Source organism: Papio anubis, chromosome 5, assembly GCF_008728515.1.
Source record: "Papio anubis isolate 15944 chromosome 5, Panubis1.0, whole genome shotgun sequence".
In the NCBI taxonomy this organism is placed as follows: Eukaryota; Metazoa; Chordata; class Mammalia; order Primates; family Cercopithecidae; genus Papio; species Papio anubis.
This window is the reverse complement of record NC_044980.1, coordinates 143,256,815-143,281,848: the sequence shown is the minus strand read 5'-3', so window position 1 is coordinate 143,281,848 and position 25,034 is coordinate 143,256,815. Positions and strand designations below refer to the sequence as shown.

Genomic DNA, 25,034 nt, shown 5'->3' with positions numbered 1-25,034 from the left:
GGATTACAGGTGTGAGCCACCATGCCTGGCCAATGCTTCAATCAAGTTTTAAATAATATTTGCTTCTAATAAGACAATTAATAAAAACCAACTGGCAGGATAGGAAGCAGGGTGGGACTGTCTCTTAAGTAACTCTCAGCACAGGGGAGATACACATAGGGCACACCCGCGATGGGGCACCTGAAGGCTGAAGCTTGCCAGGCCCTGCCTGCCTTGCCCAGTCTGGCATCCCCGGTCATACCTTCACGTCCTCCACCTTCATGCGTGTGCCCTCCTTGCCCACAAAGATGTCATCAATGTCCACCAGGATGTAGCGGTCCAACGGCAGGGAGAGGCGCTTCCCCGTGAGGAAGGCCACGGCATCCACGAAGACGAGCTTGTGCAGCCAGAAGTTCAGGTTGTTGCCAAACAGCACGCGCTGGATGCCGTCGTGCAGGCCCAGGTCCTGGACCACAGTGGCGTGCAGTGCAGCGTGCAGGCCGGCGTCCGCGCCCAGGTGTGGAATGGATTCGGATGAGCGCGTCTTGGCCAGCAGCACCGGCTCATAGGTGGAGTGGTTCGACTGGAACACCGTCCAGTCCTCGCCGGGGAGCACACCCTTCTCCACCTCGCTAGGTCGCGTCACGTAGAGCAGCGGGGACTTGGGGTTGATGCTGCAGTCCTTCAGGCCCAGGTTTGAGTGCAGGAACAGGGGGAAGCCCTTGAGCTGCGCGCTCAGCAGGCTGTTCTCATTGGCCTGCAGTCAATGGGGGGCAGGAGGGGGAATAGAACTGTCATATCCAGAACCCTAAAGGACACAGACTCTCACATGTGGACCACAACAGTGGTATCAGTATTCACCAACATTCATGGAAGGCTCACCACCCTGGCCCTGCGCTCCACCCTGCACAATAATATACTCACAAACACACATGACTCACTTACCAAAGTCAGGCACTCGGTGCTGGGCACTTTGCAGACAGGAATGCTGTTAATCCTCCAATGACCCCATGATGGAGACACTGCTCTCATACCCATTTTACACATAGGAGATGGGGCCTAGAGAGGCTAAACCACACAGAAGAAAATCTAGTGGTTGAGAACATGAATCCTGCTAGACTGCCTGACTTTGGGCAAGTTATATCACCTCTCTGTGCCTCAGTTTCTGCTGTAAAATGTGGCTAAGAACAGAAAATAACTCCAGGGATGGTAGAGGATGATCCGTATCAATACCAGCAAAGTGCTCAGAATAGGGCCTGTGGCATGATCAGAAACTGCTCATTCAGTCCTCATATCAGCCTGCGTATCCCACTCCACAGGTGTGGAAACCGAGGCTTGGAGGGGCACGCTGCCCTCAGTAGCACAGTGGTTGGCAGGAGCTATGAATCACTGCCAAGAGGTGAGCCCTAGCACTCACACACCTAACCACCAGGTGTGGTTGCCTGGGATTTCCAAACTGGCTCTGGCCACGCAACCTTTTCTTCAGGAGACATCTTAACATGGATGCCAATGCGGACGCTCAAAGAGGAGGTTTCTGCTGGGGGTGCCCCATATGCTCCTAGCACTCCAGAGGCCACTCCCTCACCATGGTGCCTGCCTGGTCATTGCCATCAGTGGTGAAGTCTCTGCCTCCCTTCTCTCAAGGCATGCGGCTGCCCAGCTCCCTGGAAGTCTGAAGTCAGTGTGCCCCAGTCCCATCTTCCCTAGGCTCACAGCCCCTGTTCCTTCCTCACCCTCTCAGCTACCTGCCCCTGAATATGGTACAATTTGTCCTTGTTCCTGTGCCAGTTCCATTCTGTCTTCTTGGCCTGACAAACCCCTGCTCATACTTCAAACCCAATGCATATATCCTCTTCTCTGCACTGGCCTCCCTGAGACCATGTTAAAGCCTCAGCTGCAGCATTTCTCACCTCAGCTGCAATATTATATTTTCAGCACTCTATCTCCCACCAGCCTGCAACCCCTTAAGTTCAGGGGCTATGATGTTTCACCTTTGGATCCCTGGTGCCCAGCTTGATACCCAGCAGGAACACACACAATTTAATGCAGAACTGGATTTTTAAAAGGAATAAAAGAGGAACAGCCAGCTCTCCAGTACCTGGCATATGATAGATGCTCAATACAGGTTTCATCTGTTCATTCTACAACTATTCACTGTGTCAGGCACTGTTTTAAGTGCCAGTGATACAGTGAGAAAAACAAAGACTTGGCCCCTGCTCTCATGAACCTTAAAATCAAGGAGGGAAGAGAGACATTCACCAAAATCACAGGAATAAATATAAAGCTTCAGTGTGGCACATGCTACACAGAGGAGGTTCATATTTGTGGAACAGTAGACCACTGGGCACAGTTAGTGGGCTCAGGAGGTCTCCTGAAGAAAGGGACTTTTGAGCTAACATTTAAAGAACAAATGAGCACAAACAAAGGGAAAGGTAGAGGCCAAGAATAGCAAGTGCAAAGGCCCTGAGGTAGGACAGGACTTAATGTGGCCAAGGAATAGCAAGAAGGCAGCAGAGTGAACAAGAGGGAACGGAGGAGCTGAGGCAGTTAGGTCAGCTGGAGCCAGACCTGCAGGGTGCTGGAGGCTTGAAGCAGCAGCAGGAAGCCCTCAAAGACTCCATCAAAGGATGATAGGTTTCAATTTGCATTTTAAAAAGATCCATGTGGCTGCTGCGTGGAGAGTGAGTGGGGCAGGGCAAAGCAACATGACTATGGAGGGGGAGATGGGGTCATGTGTGGGCCCCCGAGGAGAGCTGCTCAGGGGGCACTCACAGGGGTGTGCAGGTCAGTGGTGGGCGAGGGGTAAAGTCTCAGCTGAGCCTGTGCCCGTTGCAGAGCTGCACTTGTCCAGAAGAGTGCCTTTCACTCATCTCCTCTAATTCCCAAAAAGGCTCTGCAGGGCCCTGGCCTCATAAACCACATTAAGAAGCCTGCATGTGATTCTCCAAACATCAAGAGTACCTCCCCACCCTGTCTTGAGCCAGCCTCAGGTGCTGAGGCCCAGCGCACAGCCCAATCCTCAGCTACCTCCCCAGCTCCAGGCTGCTCACGACTCCTGACCAAGGATGGGAACTACTTGGGCTGCGTGGGGACAAAAGCGGTAGGGCCCTGAGACATTTCAGGCCTTGTCCGTTGCCTGCTGAGGCCTGGGATGCCACACAGGACCGCGGGTGCTGAGGGATCCCATTTCAAAGTCCCGACCCTGAGCTGACTGCCAGGTGCTGGCGGCTCAGTCAGCTGCCCAGCCATCCGGGAAGGCAGAAAGCCAAGTCACTGATGGCCTATCCGCTGGCAATGAAATGAACCAGCCAAGAAGGGAATGGAGGGCCTCAGCACCGAGAGGCTGGCCTCACTGCAGGCCTCACCCCACAGCACTGGAAATCCCTCTTGCTCCTCACCACTGAGGACCCACTCGAGAGACACCAAATCTTCCAATGGGGTCCGCCAGGCAGAGGGAGGAGGAGCCCTGATTCGGGAATGCCGAGGTAGACGCCAAGCACAGACCTCACCATTACCTGGGGGACCTTGGGAATCCCACATCTCCTCTCTGAGCCTCAGGCTCCCTGTCAGTCCACTTGCTCTTATATTATCTCCTGTGGCTGGGTTAGAAACAAGCTTGACTATCAGATCTGGGTTCTATGACTTACCACAGGTTGAGCATCCCTAATCTGAAAATCCAAAATGCTCCAAAATCCAAAACTTTTTGAGCATCAGTGTGACCCCCAAAGGTCATGCTCAAAGGAAATGCTTATTGCAGCATTCTGGATTTCAGATTGTCAGATTAGGGACGCTCAACTGGTAAGTAGAATGCAAGCATTCCAAAATCTGAGACCCTTCTGGTCTCCAGTATTTCAGACAAGAGACACTCAACCTGTAGCTATGTCATTCTGGACAAACCATTTAACTTTTTGAACCTCAGGTCCTTATCTGAAAATAAAATGCCTACTTCACAGAATAGCCATGAGAATTAGCCATGAAATGCCTGCAAAGCACTGAGCTCAGTGACTGGGACACAACAGTGAAAAGGTGAGGTAGTCCTTGCCAGACCCCTGCCAGGGTGTGTTTAGCTCCAGGTCACCTGGAATTTCAAGGATGAGGCATGGCAGTGCCAGGAAGTAGGGATCCAGATGAGGGTGACCCTATTCCCACCCTCCAAGATCTCACAGGGGCACACATTGGTCAGGACCACAAGACAGACACAGCGCTACCCCCGCTGTATGCTGAACCTGGAGATGACAAAGCATGATAGCTGCCATCTATTGAGTGGCTCCGGTACCAGACAATGGGCTCAGTGCTCCCCACCCACCATCTTGTTTTCAACACAGACCAGTGAGGCAGGAGCTGTAATTGGCCCCGCTTTGCAGATGAGTTGAGCATTTTTACCCAAAGTCACTCTGTTTCTAAGTGACAGAGAGATCTGAACCTGTCTGGACTTTTAAGTCCCTGCTCTCACACTGCCCTGGGAATCCAGCATCAGTGGGAACTGGAAAATGAGTCTCCAGATCCCTGGAGCCCACAAACACTCCCCACTTGGCAAGTTCAGCACACAGCGGGGAAGCTGGTCTTGCGGAAAGAGTGGAGAGATGTACCTTGACCACCAGGGGGCATGCATTTGAGCAGAAAATCACAGGCCTCTGCTCAAAACCAAGGATAGTCTTGTCCTAGGCAACAGGGTAGGAAGAGCACCAAGTCCTGGAATTACCACTGGCCCCACAGTGAGACTCTGAATGTGTCCCCACCCCTCCCTGGGTCTCCTGTTCACCTTCTGCAGAGCAAGGAATTGGGGCCAGACAGCACCCAGCTCCACTGTACCAATTATGCCCAATGACCACAGCCCACTGCCTGGTCCCCAGAAAGAGTGGGAGCTCTGTGCACTGGGTGTGACCTCTGATGCCACTTCTCCTGAATAAATGGCATGTGAGGCTCCTGGACTCATCACATCGTGGTTAAGACTAAGGCCTCTGGGGCCAGACTGCTTGAGTTCAAATACCAGACCTCTACTCATCAGAGGCGTAAGCCTGGACACACTGCTTATCCTCTCTTTGCCTCAGTTTCCTCCTATCTTAAATCAGGCTGCTAGCCACCTGCCTTGGTGTGAAGTGTGTGAATCTGCATGACGCATGTAGATGGTGCATGGCACTGAGTGAGCACTCAATAAACGCCAGCAGTCCTGACGCTTTTCAGGCCTGGGGCTCTGAATACAACTTAATGAAGTTCATGGCAGGAAAGGGTACAGAGTCCAAGAGAAAAGAGAAAAACAGACAATGAAGATAGTCTGACTTGATGTCATTGTAAAGCCATAAATCAGGCCAGCGTTCCCCTGAGGGCACTCTGTAAAAGAAAGGGTTTTGTGATCAAGCCAGTTGAGAACAAATCTCACTGGTTGCTCTACTGCAGGACTTCTAAGGGCCTTCAAATTCTTGGCTCACAACACCTTTCAGTGGCAGAGCTTCCTGCTGTATTAGTGTGTGAAAGAACATGCCATGAGAAACCCTGTAGGAGACAGGGCCCAGTGCACAAGCACACCAGGAAGGCCTGGCACAAACGGGCACCCAGCAGCAGACACAGGCCACTTCTGACCCATCTCCCGCTCCTCCTCTCCCGCTTCTCCTCTCCTGGCTCACACCAAGCAAGAGGCTGCTTTAGGACTTGTGCACTTACTGTCCCTTCCTCCTGGAAGGCTCTTTGCGCAGAAAGCCACACAGCTCCTCCCTTCACTTATTTCAGGTCACTTTATCAAAGACGACTTTCCCAAAATAATGTCAAGCTCCCACCCCCACTGCCCTCTGTGTCCTTTCCCTGCTTTGTTGCTTTTTGTACTGATCACACCTGCCCCATCCTGTGTTTATTTGCTCACTGCCTGTCACCCACCCACTCCCACAGCACTGAAATGCCAGCTCCATGACAGCAGGGACTTTGACTACTTCGATCACCGCTAGCACAGGACCACAAACACTGTGAGGGCTCAGTAAATATTTGTTGAATGAAGGAACAAATTCCCTGCCACCTCCAAAGCATCCAACTAGGGTCCCAGCTAGTGTCTGTTTTCATCTTGCAGGTCAGACTTCTCTGACCACAGCCTCTGGATCCCCCGCCATTCCCAACCTCACCGCCCCAAGGACAGATTCTCTGTGACACCCTTTCTACAAGGACCCCAATCCCAGCGGTCATTCTGGGAGCCCCATAAAGCCCAGAGAAGCTCCCCATCTGCCCAGCGGGATTTCATTCTTCTCTTTCTCCTCATGCAAAATGGCTCTGGGTCAGGAGGTACATTAACGCCGTACTCCACCACCACCAAGAGGAAAGAGCATGGGATAGAGAGCCCAAACTATCCATGTCTAGGTTCAAATCTTGGCTTCCCCACTTACAGGCTGCATAACCTTACATAAGTAACTTAACCCCCAGAGCCTTGGTTCGCTCATCTGAAATATGGGTGCACACGCCCTCCCTAGGGGAGGTTGCCTTGACAGGTTTTGGGGCACCTAGCAGAGCATGCCCCTCTGACTTCACACTTATCCCTGCGGCCTCCTTTACACAAGCACCTGCTGTGTGCTGGACCCCATGCACAGCAGGCGATCCCCCTGGCATGCTCCCCTAATACTTACAAAGCACTTGCCAGGCAGTGGGCACCACAGGCTCCCAGTGCTTTACCTATACTCACTCATTTAACCCTCCCAACAACCCCGGGAGGCGGGTGCTACCATTACACCCACTTCACAGATGAGAAGTCAGGCACTGAGCTGTGAGTCTGGAGAGGGGGCTCCGAACTGCTCAAGGACCCTGCTTCTTGTGTACCTTGAAGAAGCCAATGATGCCCACGCCGTAGGCCACACAGTACTTGTCCAGCAGCTCCCGGTTCCAGGCGTCCAGGTTGACATACTTGAGGATGTTCTCATAGATGATGAGGGCGAAGCGGCCACGGCCCTTGTCAGTGAGCGTGGGCATGTCACCCTTGCCCGGCGCAATCTCTGTGCGGTATTTGAAGCGGCTGGACTCCAGGATGGCCACCACCTCCTGGCCCAGTTGCGAGTAGAGGCTCTCCACAAAGACCAGCACCAATGGGTCCGTGCGGGAAGGGGTGGCTGCCTGCACAGGCTTGAGCGGCAGCAAGCGACTGGGGGCCACGGGCGGCGGGTCCCCGCAGTCAGGCTCGGGGGCATCCGCCGAGGGCTCCAGGCCTCGCTTCCAGCCATATAGGTAGTAGGCCGAGATGAAAACGCTAAACAGGCAGAAGACGAACAGCAGGAAAAGGACAGCCTGCGGGGACACGTGCCGACACAGCCTCCGGAGGCATGCCAGGGCAGGCATCCTGGCCTCCGAGACCTTGGCCACCGGAGGCCCGGCCTGCCCTGGCTACCCCAAGGCCCCACACAGGAGGAGACACGAGAATCGTCCACTGACCAACAAATTCACAGAGACTTAGGAAGCAAGGCCCTTGTGGGGCACTGGGAGTGGAGGATCTGGGCCCCCGGTCCTTCCTCCCAGCCAGGGGCGCAGTCCACAGGCTGGTCACGCTCCTTCCTTCCTCCGCGCCCCTTTATGTCACCATGGCAAACCCCCGCGTGGTCCTGTGCAGAGCAGAAGTGCCCCAGGGCGTCAGGGCCTTCTGGGGGTGCAGGGCAGCAGGCCAGAGGACACTGGGCAGGCCTGGGGGTGCCGCATGCCGCTCACTCCGTGAGGCCCACGGGACTAAGGCTGTGGAGAGTGGAGAGAACAGGAGCGTCAGAGTGTGGGCTTCAGGGTTCAGCTAAGTGTGGACACACGGGAGCTGACCTAACAGTGCCCAAGTGCAAGTATGGCTGCTAAACCAAGGTTGCATGATTTGCAGCAAGCTCTTTAATATCTCTGAGCCCCCGTTTCCCCACTTGTAAAATGGGGCAGACAATAAATAATATGAACCCATCTCACGAGGGGTTGGAGGATTAAGTCCAACAACGTTTGTAAATGACTTAGAGCAGTACCTAGCATATGGTATCCACAAATGGGAGTTGCTATTTTTGATCATTATCAGAGTCCAAGACTAGGACAAGGAAAATCCAAGAGCAGGAAGGATGGGGAGAGATGATAAACATTTGCACAGCCTGGGAACTAGAGGTAGAATTCTAAATCACGACTGAATACCACATCCTCGCCATATTCCATTCCCTTCCTAACCTGTTGCTCTCTTTGAATGAGCCCAGCAGCCCCATCTGATAGATGGAAAGACTGAGTCTCCATCCGAGGAATGAAGGCTCAGAACGAAGCCAAGCCAGGATTCATTAGCGGGCTGCGGGGCATGTGTGACTTATCAGTGTGAGAAGGCCCCAGGTGACCATTACACCGTCCGAGCATCAGTGAGCTCATCTGTAACACCAGCACCCCCACAGCTCATGGCTGTAGCTGAGCGTTAAGCAAATGTGTCTGAGGAGCTTGACACAAGAAACATGACAGCTGTCATATTTGCCCCTCATGTAACCAGGCATCTCTCATCCTCGGGGTACATACCCACAGGTGCACACAACAGCCTAGGACAACAGGTGACCAAACAGCCTTCCTGAGGATTGCTATACTGCCACAGGATGCAGAGGGGAGGCCTCCCCTGCCCTGGACCTTCTGTCCACCCAGGCAGCCAAAACTCTCAGTTCCAGCCTCCCTCTCAGCCTGAACCCCCCGCACCCAGGCCATGCCTCCTGGACTCATCTCACTGGAAAGAGTTAATGAAGACCCACATACACGACACAAAGGCCCCAATTCTCTCATCCCAAACAGCAACCCCAAGCACAGCCTTCCAGTCTCCCTTAAATAGTAATGAAGTCACAAAAAGTGAGATTTCCCAGCAACCTAAGGAGCAACTTTCTTTTCTTTTTTTTTTTTTTTTTTTAGGCAGAGTTCACTCTTGTTGCCCAGACTGGACAATGGTGTGATCTCGGCTTGCCACAACCTCCACCTCCTGGGTTCAAGTGATTCTCCTGCCACAGCCTCCTGAGTAGCTGGGATTACAAGCATGCACCACCTCGCTCAGCTAATGTTTTATTTTTAGTAGAGATGGGGTTTCTCCATGTTGATCAGGCTGGTCTCGAACTCCTGACCTCAGGTGATTCGCCCGCCTTGGCCTACCAAACTGCTGGGATTACAGGCATGAGCCACCACACCTGGTCCCCAAGGAGCAACTTTCTATCAGTCACAGCGGCTCAAAGCTAGCAGGAGAGTTGCCCGGGTCTAGATGGAAGGTGTAAGAGCCAGGGCTAAAGAGGCCGGTGGGACTTCAAGGCTTGAGCCCAGCCTACGGGTTAAAGATCTTTGAAATCCCTTCCAGCCCCAAGACCACACGATGTGCTCGGCATGGGTACAGCATGCCTCAGACCCAACAGCTGCACTTCCAGGAATTTATCCTAGAGGTATTACTGCACAAGTGTGTAAAGATGTCTGCACAAGAACACAAATTCTAGTGCTGCTTATAACAGCAAATCCCAAACAATGGGAGATTGTAACACAAGGGTCGGGTGTGGTGGCTCATGCCTGTAATCCCAGAATTTTGGGAGGCCGAGGAAGGCGGATCACTTGAGGTCAGGAGTTCAAGACCAGCCTGGGCAAATGGTGAAACCTCATCTCTACTAAAAATACAAAAATTAGTCAGGCATGGTGACAGACACCTATAGTCCCAGCTACTCAGGAGGCTGAGGCAGGGGAATCACTTGAACCTGGGAGGCGGAGGGTGCAGTGAGCCGAGATTACATCACTGCACTCCAGCCTGGGCGACAGAGTGAGACCCCATCTAAAAAAAAAAAGAGGGAAATTATAATACAAGCATCACGATGAAATCCTAGGCAGCCATTTACAATATGTTGAAGAAGGACATGTACTGACATAGAAATATAATTACCATATATATTGTCAAAGTCAAAAACATTTATAGGCCGGGCACAGTGGCTCAAGCCTGTAATCCCAGCACTTTGGGAGGCCGAGACGGGCGGATCACGAGGTCAGGAGATCGAGACCATCCTGGCTAACACGGTGAAACCTCGTCTCTACTAAAAAATACAAAAAATTAGCTGGGTGAGGTGGCGGGCGCCTGTAGTCCCAGCTACTCAGGAGGCTGAGGCAGGAGAATGGCGTGAACCCGGGAGGCAGAGCTTACAGTGAGCTGAGATCCGGCCACTGCACTCCAGCTTGGGCGACAGAGCGAGACTCCGTCTCAAAAAAAAAAAAAAAAAAAAAAAAAATTTATAAAACAGTTTGTACGTGTGGTCACAATTTTGTTAAACATTTTTGTGCATAGGCTAGAAACCGGTGCTAAATGCAAAAAAAAAGAAAAAGAAAAAGAAACATTAACAGTGATTATCTCTGGGTGATTTTTATTTCCGTTTTTTGTTTGTGAAATGAGGAGGTGACTAGGATAACAGGTCTGGTCTCAGCTCTGCCATGATGCACTGTGTGACCCCCTCTGGGCTTCCTGCATGTTAGAAGGGGGTTGGGACAGGTGATCTCTGGGGGCTCCTTCACCTCTGATATTCTACATTTCAGTGCCAGTACCCTGAGGAACCAGAGGCAGCCAAGAAAATGGGCATCTGCAATGCAGTGGGATAAGTGTGACAGGCGGGGATGGGAGGGGTATTCGGAAGAACTCAGGGGTCCTTAACTCTTCTGGCAGGGAGAAGGAGGGGACAGGGAAGGCTTCCTGGAGGAAGGATACCTAAGCTGACCAGAATAAGTAAGGGTTGGGCAGGGGTGGATAGAGGAAATGGCACATACCACAGCTTGGAGATAAGAGCATGTGTGGCGCTTTCCAGGGACTCCCTGCAATTCTAGCTGAGAGCAGGGCAAGAAGGAGCAGGTGTCCTGGGCAGAGCCAGGAAGGCTGGGGTGACTGGTCCTGTTTATACTCAGGGTACCCAGGTGTCCCATTTACCACTGATAAGGACAGCCTGTGGCAGCAGCCCAGCCCCACCTCTTGGCCTAGGGCCAGGACAGAAGCACAGTGGGGAGGAGGCGGGGATGCCCTGATGGTGCCCCGCCCACGTTGGCCACCCAACCCCACCGAAGCGGGGGAGAGCAGCCACCAGCCACTCCTCGCAGGCCTGAGTGCGGTGCTCAGTGACCCTCTATCAGATTAACAACCTTCCAGAGTGTGAATTATGCAGCTCAGAGTCTCAGGAATGTGGGAGCCACGAACCCCTGTGGGAATCTGACATTTTTCAGACATAAAAAATATGCACATTAAAAAATGCACATGGTTGCCAGAGGTTGGGCGTTGAGAGTATGAATCAGCGGAGCAAAGAGAATTTTTTTGGCAGTGAAACTATGTGTATGAGACGACGATGGTGGATACATGTCATTATACATTTGTCCAAACCCACAGAATGCATACCACCAGGGCTGAACCTGAAAGTAAACTATGGACTCTGGGTGATAATGATGTGTCAATGCAGGGTCATCTGTTGTAACAAATTTACCACTCTGGGTTGGGCACAGTGGCTCACACCTGTAGTCCCCTGACCCTGGGAGGTGGAGGCAGGAGGATCACTTGAGGCTAGGAGTTTAAGACCAGCCTGGGCAATATAGCAAGACCCCCATCTCTACAAAGAAAAAAAAAAAAATGAGCCAGGTGTCAGAGAATGTGCCTGTAGACCCAGCTACTCAGGAGGCTGAGGCAGGAGGATCACTTGGGCCCATGAGGTCAAGACTACAGTGGCCATAATTGTGCCACTGCATTCCAGCCTGAGCAACACAGCAAGACATCATCTCAAAAAAAAAAAAAAAAAAAAAAAAAGTACCACTTTAGTGGGGGATGTTGATAATAGGGGAAGCTGTGTGTGTGTACAGGGGAAGAGGGCATATGGGAACTCTCTGTACCTTACTTTCAATTTTGCTGTGAATGTAAAACTAAAAATCTAAACAATAAAGTCATACACACACACACACACACACACACATGCTAGAAAATGTCATAATGGTGTGGTGGCTCTCACCTGTCATCCCAGCACTTTGGGAGGCTAAGGTGGGCGGATCACTTCAGGTTAGGAGTTCAAGACCAGCCTGACCAACATGGTGAAACCCCATCTCCACCAAAAATATAAAAATTAGCTAGGCATGGTGGCAGGCATCTGTAATCCCAGCTACTCGGGAGGCTGAGGCAAGAGAATCACTTGAACCCAGGAGGCAGAGGCTGCAGTAAGGCGAGATCGCACCACTGTACTCCAGCCTGTGCAATAGAGCAAGACTCCGTCTCAAAAAAATATATATCATAATAATTTCAAGGAGTTCAGAGCCTCCCTGTCACCCATCCACAGACCTAAAGTCCTAGACTAATGGACCCTACTGGTTACACGTGCAGACTGGAGCCAAGTGGCTTCGGTTCAAAACTAAGCTCCACCACCTAGTAGCTGTGTAATCTTGGGCAAGTTATTTAACTTCTCAGTGCCTCAGTTTCCTAGCATGTAAAATGGAAATTCTACCTACTTCCCACGGTTGTGAACATTAAATGAGTTGATACATAAGATGCTCAGAACCATGCCCGGCACACAGCTGCTGTTATCACGCACCCCTGTTGCTTATTTAACATACTTACGACAATCCCTCACGATGCGGATCACAGCTTAGCTCACGAAGTGCTTTCAAGCTCATCCCTCTCTTGAGAGTCTGACAGCCCTAGGACTCAGGCAGGGGAGGGCAACTCATTTCACAGAGGGAGAGCAAGCGCTGAGGCAGGCAGGCACCAAACACACTTATCACACAGAGGGCCAGGCAGCCAGGGCTGCTGTCCTCCTCTCACAGCATGCCTGAAAAGCAGCCCTGTCTTTGGGGGCTGTGGCCCTTACTGGGAGCTGGCTGGCTGCCTGGATAGAAGCCAGGAAGCTAAAGATAAGGCCATGGCAAAACACAGGGCAGAGGGAGAGCAAGGTAGCCCCTGTTCTCAGAGAAGGCCAAATACCCTGGGGTAGGGGTGGGCGGAGGGAAGTCAGTTGCTTTGTAGCAAAGTGCTGGCCACTCAGCCTGCTGGCAAAGAGGACTTCCAGCACAGCCCCTCTGCAACCCACTCAGAGGCCGCCACCCTCCACCCAAGGCCCTCCTCACCCGCCTGCACTCCAGAGCTCCCAAGGCTCAAGGGATAAATAACTGAGGGGCTCCTAATCCCCCCGGAGCCACCAAGGCCTCAAGGACAGCTGGGGCTGAGGCCTCAATGACCCCCACCACCCTGGGCCTGCTGGGCCTCGCAGACATCACCAGCAGTTTCCCCTAAATTCCAGCCTCACCCAGACAGTCACCAATCTCGGGCAAGCATCGAGGCTTTTGCTGATGAAATTCCCATTGCCTGGAATGCCTCCCCCGACCCCTTGGGACACTTACTCATCTTTTAAGATCCCAGTTCCAAAGTCATGACCCCTCTGAAGTCATCTCCAACCACTGCCCCCTCTCCCACTCCTAAGTCTCATTCCTCAGGCTCCCGCCTCATCCCCGCTCCACAGTGCAGAGGCTGAAAACCAGGACCGTGGAGCCCAAACAAAATGCAGACTGTGCTCTTTGGCTTGCACAGTATTTTTCTTTAATTTGGGATTTGTTAGCAACATTGTTAAATCAGGAGATTTTACATAAAAGTCAGAACTTCCAACTTTTCTCTAAAGAGGGCAAGTTCTGGTGACACTGGGCACACATCCTCACCCGCCACCATCAGCTGAGGCACTTAAGAGTGCCAGCCTCAAATGGGCCGTGTATCCTGCAGTTAACATCATCAGCATCTCTATGTACAGTCTCACAGCCAACCTCTTCCCTTCATTTGGCTTCCTGCCCAGGCCCTGGGTGTACCTGAGCATGTGGTCTGTGCAGAGTAAACGGGGGGCATTCCTACACATGGCTCTACCTGTAGCCTGCAGATCTGTGGGGCAAGACCAAGGCTTACTGACCTCTGCACAGGCCCTCACCGGCACCCGGCACAGAGCCCTCAGCACAAAACATGTCCTTTCTTCTTCCTCCCCCCATGCCCGGGTGCCACTCAAGGGCAGGAACCAAGTCTGATTCATCGTGGAAGCTCCCACTTTTCCCAGGGTCAGGTCCTTATTGAATACTCAGGATATGAATGAATGAGCAGCTGTTATTATTTCCAATTTACAGATAAGAAGACAAAGACTTCAAGGTGAAGTGACTGGCCACAGTCACATGGAAACCACCAAATCTTGACTCAAATGGGTTTCCTTCCTGACTTTGAGTTTGGTCTTTCATTCCTCCATGAAACCCAAGGGTTTCTACAATAAAAGTAACACCAACAACGTTATAATTATCATCATTATGAATACTGCCGCCATACCTTCAGCACATACTATGAGCCTGGCACTGTGCTAAGCACTTATTTTTTTTTTTTTTTTGAGACGGAGTCTCACTCTGTCACCCAGACTGGAGTGCAATGGCACGATCTTGGCTCACTGCAACATCTACCTCACAGGTTCAAGCAATTCTCCTACCTCAGCCTCCCGAGTAGCTGCGATTACAGGCACCCACCATCATGCCTGGCTAATTTTTGTATTTTTGTAGATACGGGGTTTTGCCATGTTGGCCAGGCTGGTCTTGAACTCCTGACCTCAGATGATCCACCCATGTCGGCTTCCCAAAGTGCTACAGGCGTGAGCCACCACTCCAACCAGCCCTTTTTATACCTCATTTCATGTAATCCTTACAACTAATATTGTTATCCACATTTACAGTTGAGTAAAATAAGGCTCAGAGAGGTTAAGTCACTTGCCCCACATCTAGTCAGTGGCAGAGCTGAAATGTGAACCCAGACCCCATGGGTGGGGGAGATAACTCCACAGCCTTCAGAGGAACCTTGGCTTGGGGTAGGCAGGGGCATGAGGGGAACCTCAGCCACAAAGGCCAGTGGCCCACAGTCCTCAGCCAGGCTCCCACTGCACTCCCCTAGCCCTAGCCCCAGCTTTCCCTGCCAAGGTGCTGAGGATAATGAATGAGATGCTCTGGTTGTCATGGAGATGCCATGGCAACGCTGCACTTTCGGGAAATACCACGGTAACCGTGGCCACTGCTCTGGAGTTGAAGTCACTCTATCTAACATCCCCACCTGAAAACGCTCCCCTGGACCCATAAGAGAAAAGGGGCAGAGGTACAAGGGCCTTCTTACAGGAGCAAGCTGTCCAGAGACTGGGACCAGGGAAGGGGGTCCAGCTTGGGCCTGTGATGAATGCGTGGGCTCCAGGAATGAGCCCAAGAGCTCCGTAAGAGCAGGTATGGAGACAGAGCAAGCCATGCCTTTCACGGTGAATTGTGCCCAGTAACCCAACTCACATGTACACAGTACCTACTGTGCACCAGCAGGCCTCCTGAGAAGGGCTGTGCACACCCTTCTATTTCACTCTAGTGGCAACAGCTAGCATAACAGTTAAAGGCCCAGACTGGGGTTAGCCTGCCTGAGCTTGAATCTTTGAATCTTCTCTTTCTTTTTTTAAGAGTCTTGCTCTGTTGCCCAGACTCCTTCCAGCCTCCTCCTACTGGGTTCAAGCTTCGAGCGACTTTTGAACCGCAGCCTCCTGAGTAGCTGGGATTACAGGCGTCCGCCACCACGCCCAGCTAATTTTTGTATTTTTAGCAGAGACGGGGTTTTGCCAAGTTGCCCAGGCTGGTCTCGAACTCGTGACCTCAAGTGATCCACCTGCCTCGGCCTCCCAAAGTGCTGGGATTATAGACATGAGCCACTGTGCCCAGCATATTTTCATTTTTTGAGACAGTGTCTTTCTCTGTTGCCCAGGCTGGAGTGCAGGGGCACATCACACTTACTGCAGCCTTGACTTCCCATGCTCAAGTGATCCTCCTACCTCAGCCTCCCAAGCAGCTAGGACTACAGGCTTGCGCCACCATGCCCAGCTAATTTTTTAATACAGACAAGGTATCCCTATGTTGCCTAGGCTGGTCTTGAACTCCTGGGCTCAAGCAATCCTCCTGCCTTGGCTTCCCAAAGTGCTGGGATTACAGGTACGAGTCACTGCACCCAGCTGGGGCTTGAATGTTGGCTCCATTGTTTACCAGCCTCATGACCTTTGAGCAAATCTCTCAACCTCTCTGAACCTCAGTTTCACTAACTCTAAAATGGGGTTTATACTACTTATCTATCTTGCAGGGCGGCTGCCAAGACAAAGAGAGATGAGGCATGTAAAACACTGAGCTCAGTGCCTGGCACACGGTAATATAAGCTAATAAAATGATTACTCAGTAACAGATTTGGAAAGTGAAGCTCAGGAAGGAACTGGCCCAAGGCCACATATCAAATTAGTAGTCAATTGAGAAAGAGAGAGGAAGGGAGGCCAGGCTGACGCCAGAGGGAAGGAGCAAGAGAATGGCATCCAGGAAGGAGGTCTGAGATCTCTCTGGGAGTGCAGAACAAGCAAAGGACCTGTTTCCTCATCCTGTATTTATTGAGCACCACTAGGTGCCAAGCATGCCACTAGGCACTGAAAATGCAGTGGCGACCATGACCTTACCTCAAGGGTTTCTAGAGGTATCTGGAACCCAAGGTTTCATGTCTCTGGTATGACATGGCTGCAGTGAATGGGGGAAGATGCCCACGGCCCTGAATGCTCACCCAGCCCACATTTTATTTCCAGCCTAGGTCACTCTTGACAATGCCCTCTGTGGACCACACACCTCTCCCCACTCCCTCAACACACACACCACACTCACATGCACACGACAGGCTCAAACGGCATCATCATAGACATCTGCGCCACGTGCACAGGGGGTGGGGGCTAAGAGGAGGTCAGTGTAGAAAGAGCTCTGCCAGCAGCCTCAGAAGGATGTGAATGGGTACCTGGGCTTGGGCAGGGACTTGAGCAGGGGAGAGCATAGCAGTGGCTGCAGGCCTGGGAACAGGTAGCCCCACATGCACCCAGGGCCACTGCCCATAGGTGATCCAGCCCCTCCTAGCCGGTCATAGCCCCAGCACAGTCACATCATCACCCCCTACCCAGCCACACCCCACAGCTTCCTAGCTCCACCAGCCACCCTACCACAGCCTGCCCCACCCACCACATCCAGCCCAGCAAGGAAAATCCTCCACATTTGCTTCCCAGCTGTGCGGGAGTTTCTCCGCGTGATTACACCCCCGGGAGGCCGAGACCAGAAGCAAATCTCTTCCTCTGCTGGAATTTGCTGCATGCCCCATCCCCCATCACTCCCACAGTGCTGCCTGGCTGGGGGCCAAGCTGCCGCCTGTCACCCCAGAGTCCAGGACCACCACCACCAGGAAAGAGACTGTTGGAGGTCTGGCTCAGAGTCGCAGGGCCACAGAGAGCACAGTCTGCCCTGCAGTAAGCCCCTGGGGACACTGAGACCCAGAGAGAGGAAAGGACCTCCTGGCCTTGTGCCATCTGGTGTGCCCCACTCTCATTTACCTTGGTCCATTTTCTTGTCCATGAAAACCCTGTCCCTCCTCCTCCAATGCCAGCCTCAGCAGGGAAGTGAACAAGCCTGCTCTGGATTTCTAAAGTCCTGGTTGAGCTTCCCTGCTCCACATCCCACCATGTAACACCAGGTATCAGTTGTCCTTGCAACTAGAATGCGGGGCTCCCAACTTCACTGAAAGCTTTGCAAGGCACAAGCCGTCTCCTACCCACAGCAGGTGCTCAAGAGCCTTGTGCCCTTGCCAATTACCTTCCCCTCTGCGAATCTGCTACACAGCATCTCCAAGCTAAATGCATTAATAACATTAACTTCCATTTATGAGACATGCCATGTCTGTGTTACGTGCCATTATTTCAACCTTACCACAGCACCATGACCTAGATTCCCCCCATTATACGGATGAGAAACTGAGGCCCAGAGAGGCCAGTCACTTGCTTCAGCCCCCAGAGCTAATAAGAGGGCGAATGGGAACTTCAGCACACAGCTGCTGGGCTCCAGAGCCTGGGCCCCTCATCCCCCATCTCCGCAGCCCCTTTGTGATAACCTAAGACAGCTAACACTTGCCAGATGCCCTGCACATCCCATTCTCCACTCCCTTTGAATAGTTTTCTGTGTTTGTTTTCATCCATTTTATATGTGTTTTAGTATCACAAGCAGCCTCTAGTGATCTTTCTTGGAAGTAGCCCACAGATACCCATCAATCAACAAGGAAACAAAGCATTAAGCACTACTGTTTCACTCCCTGGTTCTCAACTTGTGAATCTGTTCTGGGTTACCTGGCAGGGAAGGCCCAACAGAAAACCTCAGGAACTTAGACCTCACTTGTTGAGAATGTGTCCTTCTTCCAACAGGGCTTGAGTTGCAAGTTTACCTTTGTACCAGCTCTGAAAAAAAGGGCTTACCGAGCAAACATACCAGACAGCCCGGGGGCGGGGCCATGTGGGAAACACAGCAGGTCACCTGCCACCCTCCCCTCCCAAGGACAGGACAGTCCTGACAGTCCTACTGAGGCTCTTCACGCACACCAAGGTTGTCAGGTCCCTCACACAGAATGTTATGCAATAGCCACAAAGCTTCTCAAAACAGGGCTCTCTGCCCACCCTATCCCCAAATCTGCCTATGACAGAGTCAAATCCATCCAGAACTATTTTTTTCTTAGGCTCAGATCACAGACACTCAAAAGGAACAAAGCAGCATATCCAAACACATATCATAACCTCCCTCACTGGTGGCCAACATTAAGCTCCTGCGAACATCTGGGGCTGTGCCAGGAGCCTTCCCTGCTCCAGCACGCTCAATCCTAACACCCTGAAAGAGGTGTCACTGCTATGAGCACTTTACAGACAAGGAAATGGAGGTTCAGAGAGGGTAAGTAACTGCTCGAAGTCACACAGCTGGGCAGAGGTGGAGCTAGGATGCCCCTCCCAGCCCACCCCAGAGCCCCTGTTCATGACCCCTCTGCAGTCCTACTTTCCACACCATTCCCAAGCCAGGTCTGCAGCCCAGGAGAAAGGCTTCCTGCAGGCGACCAGCCCCAGGGCTGCTGACCCCACTTCTCTAGCTGAGCTTCAGCCTCCTGGGAAAGCCTGCACTGCAGAGAGGTGCACCATGGGACCCAGCAAGGCAGGACTTCAGCCACAGGGTCCTCACGCCCCCATCAGGTACCCCAATACAAGAAAGGGGGAGGGTGGCTGGGCGCGGTGGCCCCTGCCTGTAATCCCAGCACTTTGGGAGGCTGAGGAGGGCGGATCACAAGGTCCAGAGATTGAGACCATCTTGGCTAACACCGTGAAACCCCGTCTCTACTAAAAATACAAAATTAGCCAGATGTGTGGCACATGCCTGTAATCCCAGCAACTCCAGAGGCTGAGGCAGGAAATCGCTTGAACCCAGGAGGTGGAGATTGCAGCGAGCCGAGATGGCGCCATTGCACTCTAGCCTGAGCGAAACTCCATTTCAAAAAAAAAAAAGGCGGGGGGGGCACCTCCTGCCCCAGGCAGAGGCCTCATGCTAAGGAAGAGACAAGAGCAAGGGTCAGAAGCAGGAGATCTCAGCTAGCAGGGCACCGAAAAGGACAATGGCGAGCACCTCACCTCACGGCCTGGCACATGCCAGGCGCTTTACCAAGCCCTTCTCAACCCTCACTTCACTTATTTGTCATTTATGCCCAGTGAAGTGAAAACAATTTTATCACACCCTGAGCTTCTCCCCTATCTGCCTCCCCTGCAGAGGAGCTGGGAAATGTGGGTCACCACCAGCCCCCACCCTCCTCATGCCCAACTCCAGGCCTCAAATACACCCTGAGAGATTCCAAGGCACAGGCAGACTCAGGGGCCTCCATCTCATGGATGCAGAAGCCAAAATCCATGCGGGCCTGGAAACCACAACAGCCTCCCAGTCCTTCCTGAGGCCGTGAACACTCAGGGGATGAGAGGTCATTGTCCCCTGAATGAGCCAAGCTCCCCCAGCCTGTGAGGTCAGGCAGAATGTGGCCAGGAAGACAGAGGCGGGGGGTGCCACAGCCTCCATTGCTGCCTGTGAGTCTCTGGGCAAGTCCCTTCCCTTCTCTGAGCCTCAGTTTCGGCAACTGCAGTGAGGGGTATGGACTAGAGGAGACGTCTGTGACTTTCTGGGGGTTACAGAACCCTTTGAGAATCTAATGATGGCTATCAGCAGATTCTCTCCCCAGACACACAAATTCAGAGTGGTTGTGACTGGCCCCCATCAAAAGCCAAGTTAAGAACATGGAAATTCTCTAGGGGCCCCTCTGGCTTTGACAAGCCATGGCTCTCACAGTCTAGACAGGACCAAAGCCACAAACACATCAGAGAGCCCCGGGATCTCACCATTCCAGCTTCCCCTGTGGCCCTGAAGTAAATCTTTAACTCTTGGACCTGCTGGCTTCAGGTGGATTTGTGGACGTGCCCAGCTGTCTAGAGAAGCCACAAGAGAAACTGAGCCCTTCCTTCCCATCCCTCAGCCTCCTCCTCCTTCTCCTCCATCAGGAATCTGCCAGGTCAGCCTGGACCTCTCCCTGGGGCAGTTCCGGGAGCTGCTTCTGATCTGGAATGAAGGTAGGACCCAGTGCCAGGCTCAAGGGCCAACCTGTACCCCAGGCCGCTCCTGGGGGACACACACACATACCACACACATAACACACACACACACACACTCAGGTGGACCTGGAAGGACGGGACAGGGCAGGGGGCCAGGGACAGTGGTCAGAGGGGACAGGAGCCAGGGAGAGAACCAGACCCAGACCCACCAGAGTTCCAGGCAGTGGCATGCGGTTCCTCTTCACTTCGCCACGTCCTCTCGAACGTCCTCTCCTTAACACGGCCGCACCTAATCCCAGGGCCAGGAAAAATGGCATTACTGTTGGCCCAGTCCCCTCCCCAGGAGAAAGGGAAGGCAGAAGGGAGGGAGGTGGCCCTAGAGCACCCTGCGCCACCAACCACGTTCCTAGAAACCTCCACGCCCCTTCATGCCACCTCCCTTGTCAAGGCCTCCAGCCCCTACCTCCTTAACCTCAGAAAGAGGATGTCCTCCTCCGATTCTGCCCCATGCCCAGGGGACCACCGGCGCCTCGCTTGTCTCACCCAAGCCCTGCCTGGAGGAGCCTTCCATGGGAAAGGAAAAAGTATGTCCCTGACCCTCATGCCAGTGGGTCTTCTGACCCTCTCAAGAGAGATGGCAGCCAACAGCAGGAGAAGCGCTCACTGGCAATAAGGATAACTGGGTCCCAGTTCCAGCCCTGGCCCTTCCCCCTCAGATCTCAGTTTCCCCACCTGTCCTGAGAAGAAAAGGAAGGACTGGTATGCCCAGCTGGTGGGAAAAGTGTCTATGATGCTGGCTTTTGGCCCCTGGCCCCACCCAGCTCAGCTCCCAGGCCCTTCCCTGTGCCCCACCCTGCAGAGGAGGAAGAAAGGTGACTGGCAACAGTGTGGAGGGTGTGAGAATCCATGCTGGAGCCTCAAAGTGCTAGAGCTGAAAAGGGTCTTACAAAGACAAGACCCAGAGAGGAGAAGCAACTTGGCCACGGTCACACAGAACACTGGAAAAGGGCCAGGCTGGCCAGGGCTTGCTTCTTGACAGCAAATGCTTAAAAGCACCCAGCTGAAAAGGTATTTGCCTTCTTAGAGGATGCCAAGGAGAGCACAAGGCAACGTGACAATGGTAGAATTGCAGGCTCTGAGAGCTGCAGTTAAAAAAAAAAAACATGGTATGTTTATATGTGGGGCTTAAGAATGGAGATTGGGCTGGCTTTCCAGGCTCCTCATGTCACACCACATGGGTGGCCAAGGGTCCTGCCAGCCACAGGGAAATCCTAGGAGCCCCTTCCAGGGATTAGCAGCTTTGGCCACCTCTCAAGAAGTCACCTAAGGCCCAGCAGGCAGGTCCAGCAGTGGTGACAGGGAGAAAGGCTCAGATGGACACCCCACGACTAGTCCACTCTGGAAGATGCCAGAGCCTTGGAGAGAGTGAAAATCCCCCAACCCCGTGGCCAGTGAGGACGGAAGCCAGGTGGGCTAGGGATAACACAGAGGAAGGGAAAAGCTTTGAGCCATCTGGAGCCACAGAAGCCCCCTAATCTCCTAGAGGCCTGGTGGGCACAACACAGGGCCTGCTGAGACCAAAGAGGCTTCACTGAGGGCCCACATGAAAGCAGCCAGTCCCTGTAGACTTGCTGGGGCTTGTCATCAAGACAAAAGCTGGCCACCAACACGCCTTGGGGTGTTAAGGGGCTCAAAGTACTTACATGGAGGCGCAGCTGGCAGGGGGAGGGGGCAGGAGGTGGGGAGAGGTGGGGGTAAGTGGGCCTGGCTTTCTCCAGGACACAGACAACAGCTAGAGAGCAGAAACACGGAGCAAAAAGCGCTGGGTGACCTACTTCACAGAGGCTCCTTTTAAAGGGGAATAGGGGGCCTCTGTGAGACTCTAGAAAGTATCTCGCAGGGGTCCAGAACAGTTCACAAGGCCAGGAGACTAGGGTTCCAGTTCTAGATCTGGGACTCAGCCAGGACTAGGATCAGGTGAGGCCAGCAAGGAGCCCTTAAGAAGGCACTCACTGCCAGGTGTGGTAGCTCACGCCTGTCATCCCAACACTTTGGGAGGTCAAGGCAGGTTGACCCAGGAGTTTGAGACCAGGAGTTCAACACCAGCCTAGGCAACATGGCAAAACCCCTTCTCTACAAAAAACAATTACAAAAATTAGCCAGGCGTAGTGGCGTGTGCCTGTAGTCAGTTATATGGGAGGGTTGAGGTGGGAGGATCACCTGAGCCAGCAGGTTGAGGCTGCAGTAAGCCCAGATCGCGCCACTGCCCTCCAACCTGTGCAACACAGCTGACCCGCTCTCAAAAACAAAGCCTCTTATTCTCCACAATGTGCAAGCACACAGCGGGCACCTCCTGAGACACTGCACTTAGATGCCTCACTTGCCTCATCCTAGGCCCAGCCTTACACAACCTGCCTGTGACCTCAGGCAAGTACCACTCCTTTCTCGGCCTCAGTTTGGTCACATAAAACAGAATCATGAAGCCAGGCATGGTGGCATGTGCCTGTAGTCCCAGCTACTCAGGAGGCTGAGGTAGAAGGACTGCTGGAAACCCGGGCGTTCAAGGCCACAGTGAGCTACAACTGTACTACGGCACTCCAGCCTGGGAGAAACAGCAAGACCCCATCTCTAAAAAACATAAAATTTTAAAAAACAAATTAATTTAAAAAATTGAATCATACCATATGATTCCACAGACCCTCCTAAATCTAAGCTGGGTTATTCTGTAGGGAGCATAACCGAACTCTGCAGCAAATCCCCAGAAATGGGCACAGTGGCCCCAGCTCCCTGCCATCAATAACCTGTCAGTCACCACGTTGTCAGTCACCATGTCCCAGGCAGAATACACATTATACAACCACCTGATGCCACTATGTTCCAGACTCTTTGTTAAATGCTTGGCCTCTACTTGATCATGGCCTCATTTTACAAATATGGAGCCTGAGGTCCATAGAAATTAGGCAACTTGCTTAAGGCCCCCGTTGGGAAGTGCTTAGCTGAGATTCGAACCACCGTCTGTCTGGTTCTTAATCCCCACATTCCATGGCATCAGCCACAGATAATACAAAACCCACCAGGGCTGGGAAAATGCCATCAGCTCTTTGCACCTCCCACATTTTCTAGCATATAATGCCGGGGCTAATGTGAAGGCAGGCTGGTGGACAGCCGGGAGCAGGTAGGCAGGGACGGGGAAGTCTGTGTGGGCACTGAGCATTCCACAGATGAACCAGCCTCCAGCCCGGTCAGCTGCCCACCACTCTGGTTACAATGCCCTCATCGCCATCAGCATACCACAGCCACTGCTGTGCCATTTTTAAATCATTACACAGATGCAAAGCTTTTTCACAGGCATTGCTGTGGCATCACATGCCAACTTTATAAAAGTATAGCAGGGATTTCTTCCCCCTTTCTCAGAAAAGGAAAGTGGGGTTTCCAGAGGATAAGTGGCTTCCCAACACGCACACAGGAATGCAATGTTGGAGGTGAACTTGGAGACCACATCCTCTGCCTTCCAGTCCAAGCTTGGGTCTACTCCTCCATGCTCACGACTTTCTGTTCAACCAGTTGATGGGCCTTTGGGACAATGATGACCATTTCTGAGAGTTTACTTGGTACCAGGTGTTGTACTCTGTATTTCATGCGTTATTCCACTTAACTGTCCTGATATTCCTGTAAACTAAGTATTGCTACTATTTTCATTTCACAGAGACAGCGGCTCAGGAAAGTAGGGTATCATGCCCAAGGTCACCAGGCCAGGAAGGGGCAGAGCTGGCATCCAGAGTTCAGACTGGCTCCAGAGCCTGGGGCCTAAACCTCATGCTGCACAGCTCGTCGGGGAGACTCTGTCACGGGCTGTCAGTGCAGGGGACGGGAGGTAGACACATCAAATAGTGTGCGCATCTGGCAGATTATGGCAAGATTATGATAATGGAGGACAAACAAAGCTCTCAGGGAGCCCACAGGAGGGAGGTTGTTACAAACGTCCAGGCAGAAGGCCAGGAGTCTGTGCAGAGGACATGGGAACAGAGGGGAGTGACAGATATGAGGGAGGCGGCCTTGTGAGACCTTGGTCAAGTGCCTTGCTTTCTCCAGACCTCAATTTACCAAGCTGTTAAGAAAAGTGCTTGGAATATCTCCAGAACCCCCTCCATCCCTGAAGACTCTTGGGCCCTGGGAAAATAAGCAATGCTCGGTGACAGCCTGGCTATGAGCCCTGGGGACTCTGAAATGTTCTTGGCTGTCCTGGCACAGCTCAACTGCTGGGAAACAGGCTTGCAGAAGCACAGGGCTTGGCTGGCATGCCTGGGCACCAGTGAAGTGTGGGTTCTGAAGGGGCCACATTCCGCCCATTGTCGACCTCTCCACAGCTCTGCTGGAGCAAGCACCACCCCGTCTGGATGCAGATCAGAAACCGAGGTCACTCCCAGTGCCCAGTGGGCTGCCACTCCAGGCCCCGCCTGACCCACCAGCCCTGTCCAGAGCCCTACCTACATGTAAATTAAGTCCCTTTGATGTCACTCACCTGCAAAGCCCTTCCCTCACATTTCCCCAAGTCTGGCCACTGGGATATAGAGACAAGGGGTCCTATAGGAGGCCTTAAGGAAAATGACTACCTCACCC

At 52.7% G+C, this 25,034-nt stretch overlaps 1 protein-coding gene across 8 annotated transcripts in view; it reads right to left on the bottom strand.

Moving 5' to 3' along the window:
* Positions 1–25,034, bottom strand: part of NDST1 (N-deacetylase and N-sulfotransferase 1) — a 70,714-nt gene that overhangs the window by 27,120 nt on the left and 18,560 nt on the right. For 4 of the 8 annotated variants that reach the window (XM_031666544.1, XM_009209398.4, XM_009209400.4 and 1 more), the window contains exons 2-4: positions 20,624–20,703; positions 6,775–7,674; positions 242–736 (exon numbers count right to left, since the gene is read on the bottom strand). In XM_031666544.1, the coding sequence (XP_031522404.1) occupies positions 242–736; positions 6,775–7,287 (1,008 nt within the window). In that variant the 5' untranslated portion in view covers positions 7,288–7,674; positions 20,624–20,703. Of the gene's footprint in view, positions 1–241; positions 737–924; positions 1,042–6,774; positions 7,675–20,623; positions 20,704–25,034 lie in introns of those variants that run through there. The other 4 variants (XM_009209404.4, XM_009209405.4, XM_031666543.1 and 1 more) reach the window with 2 other exon arrangements.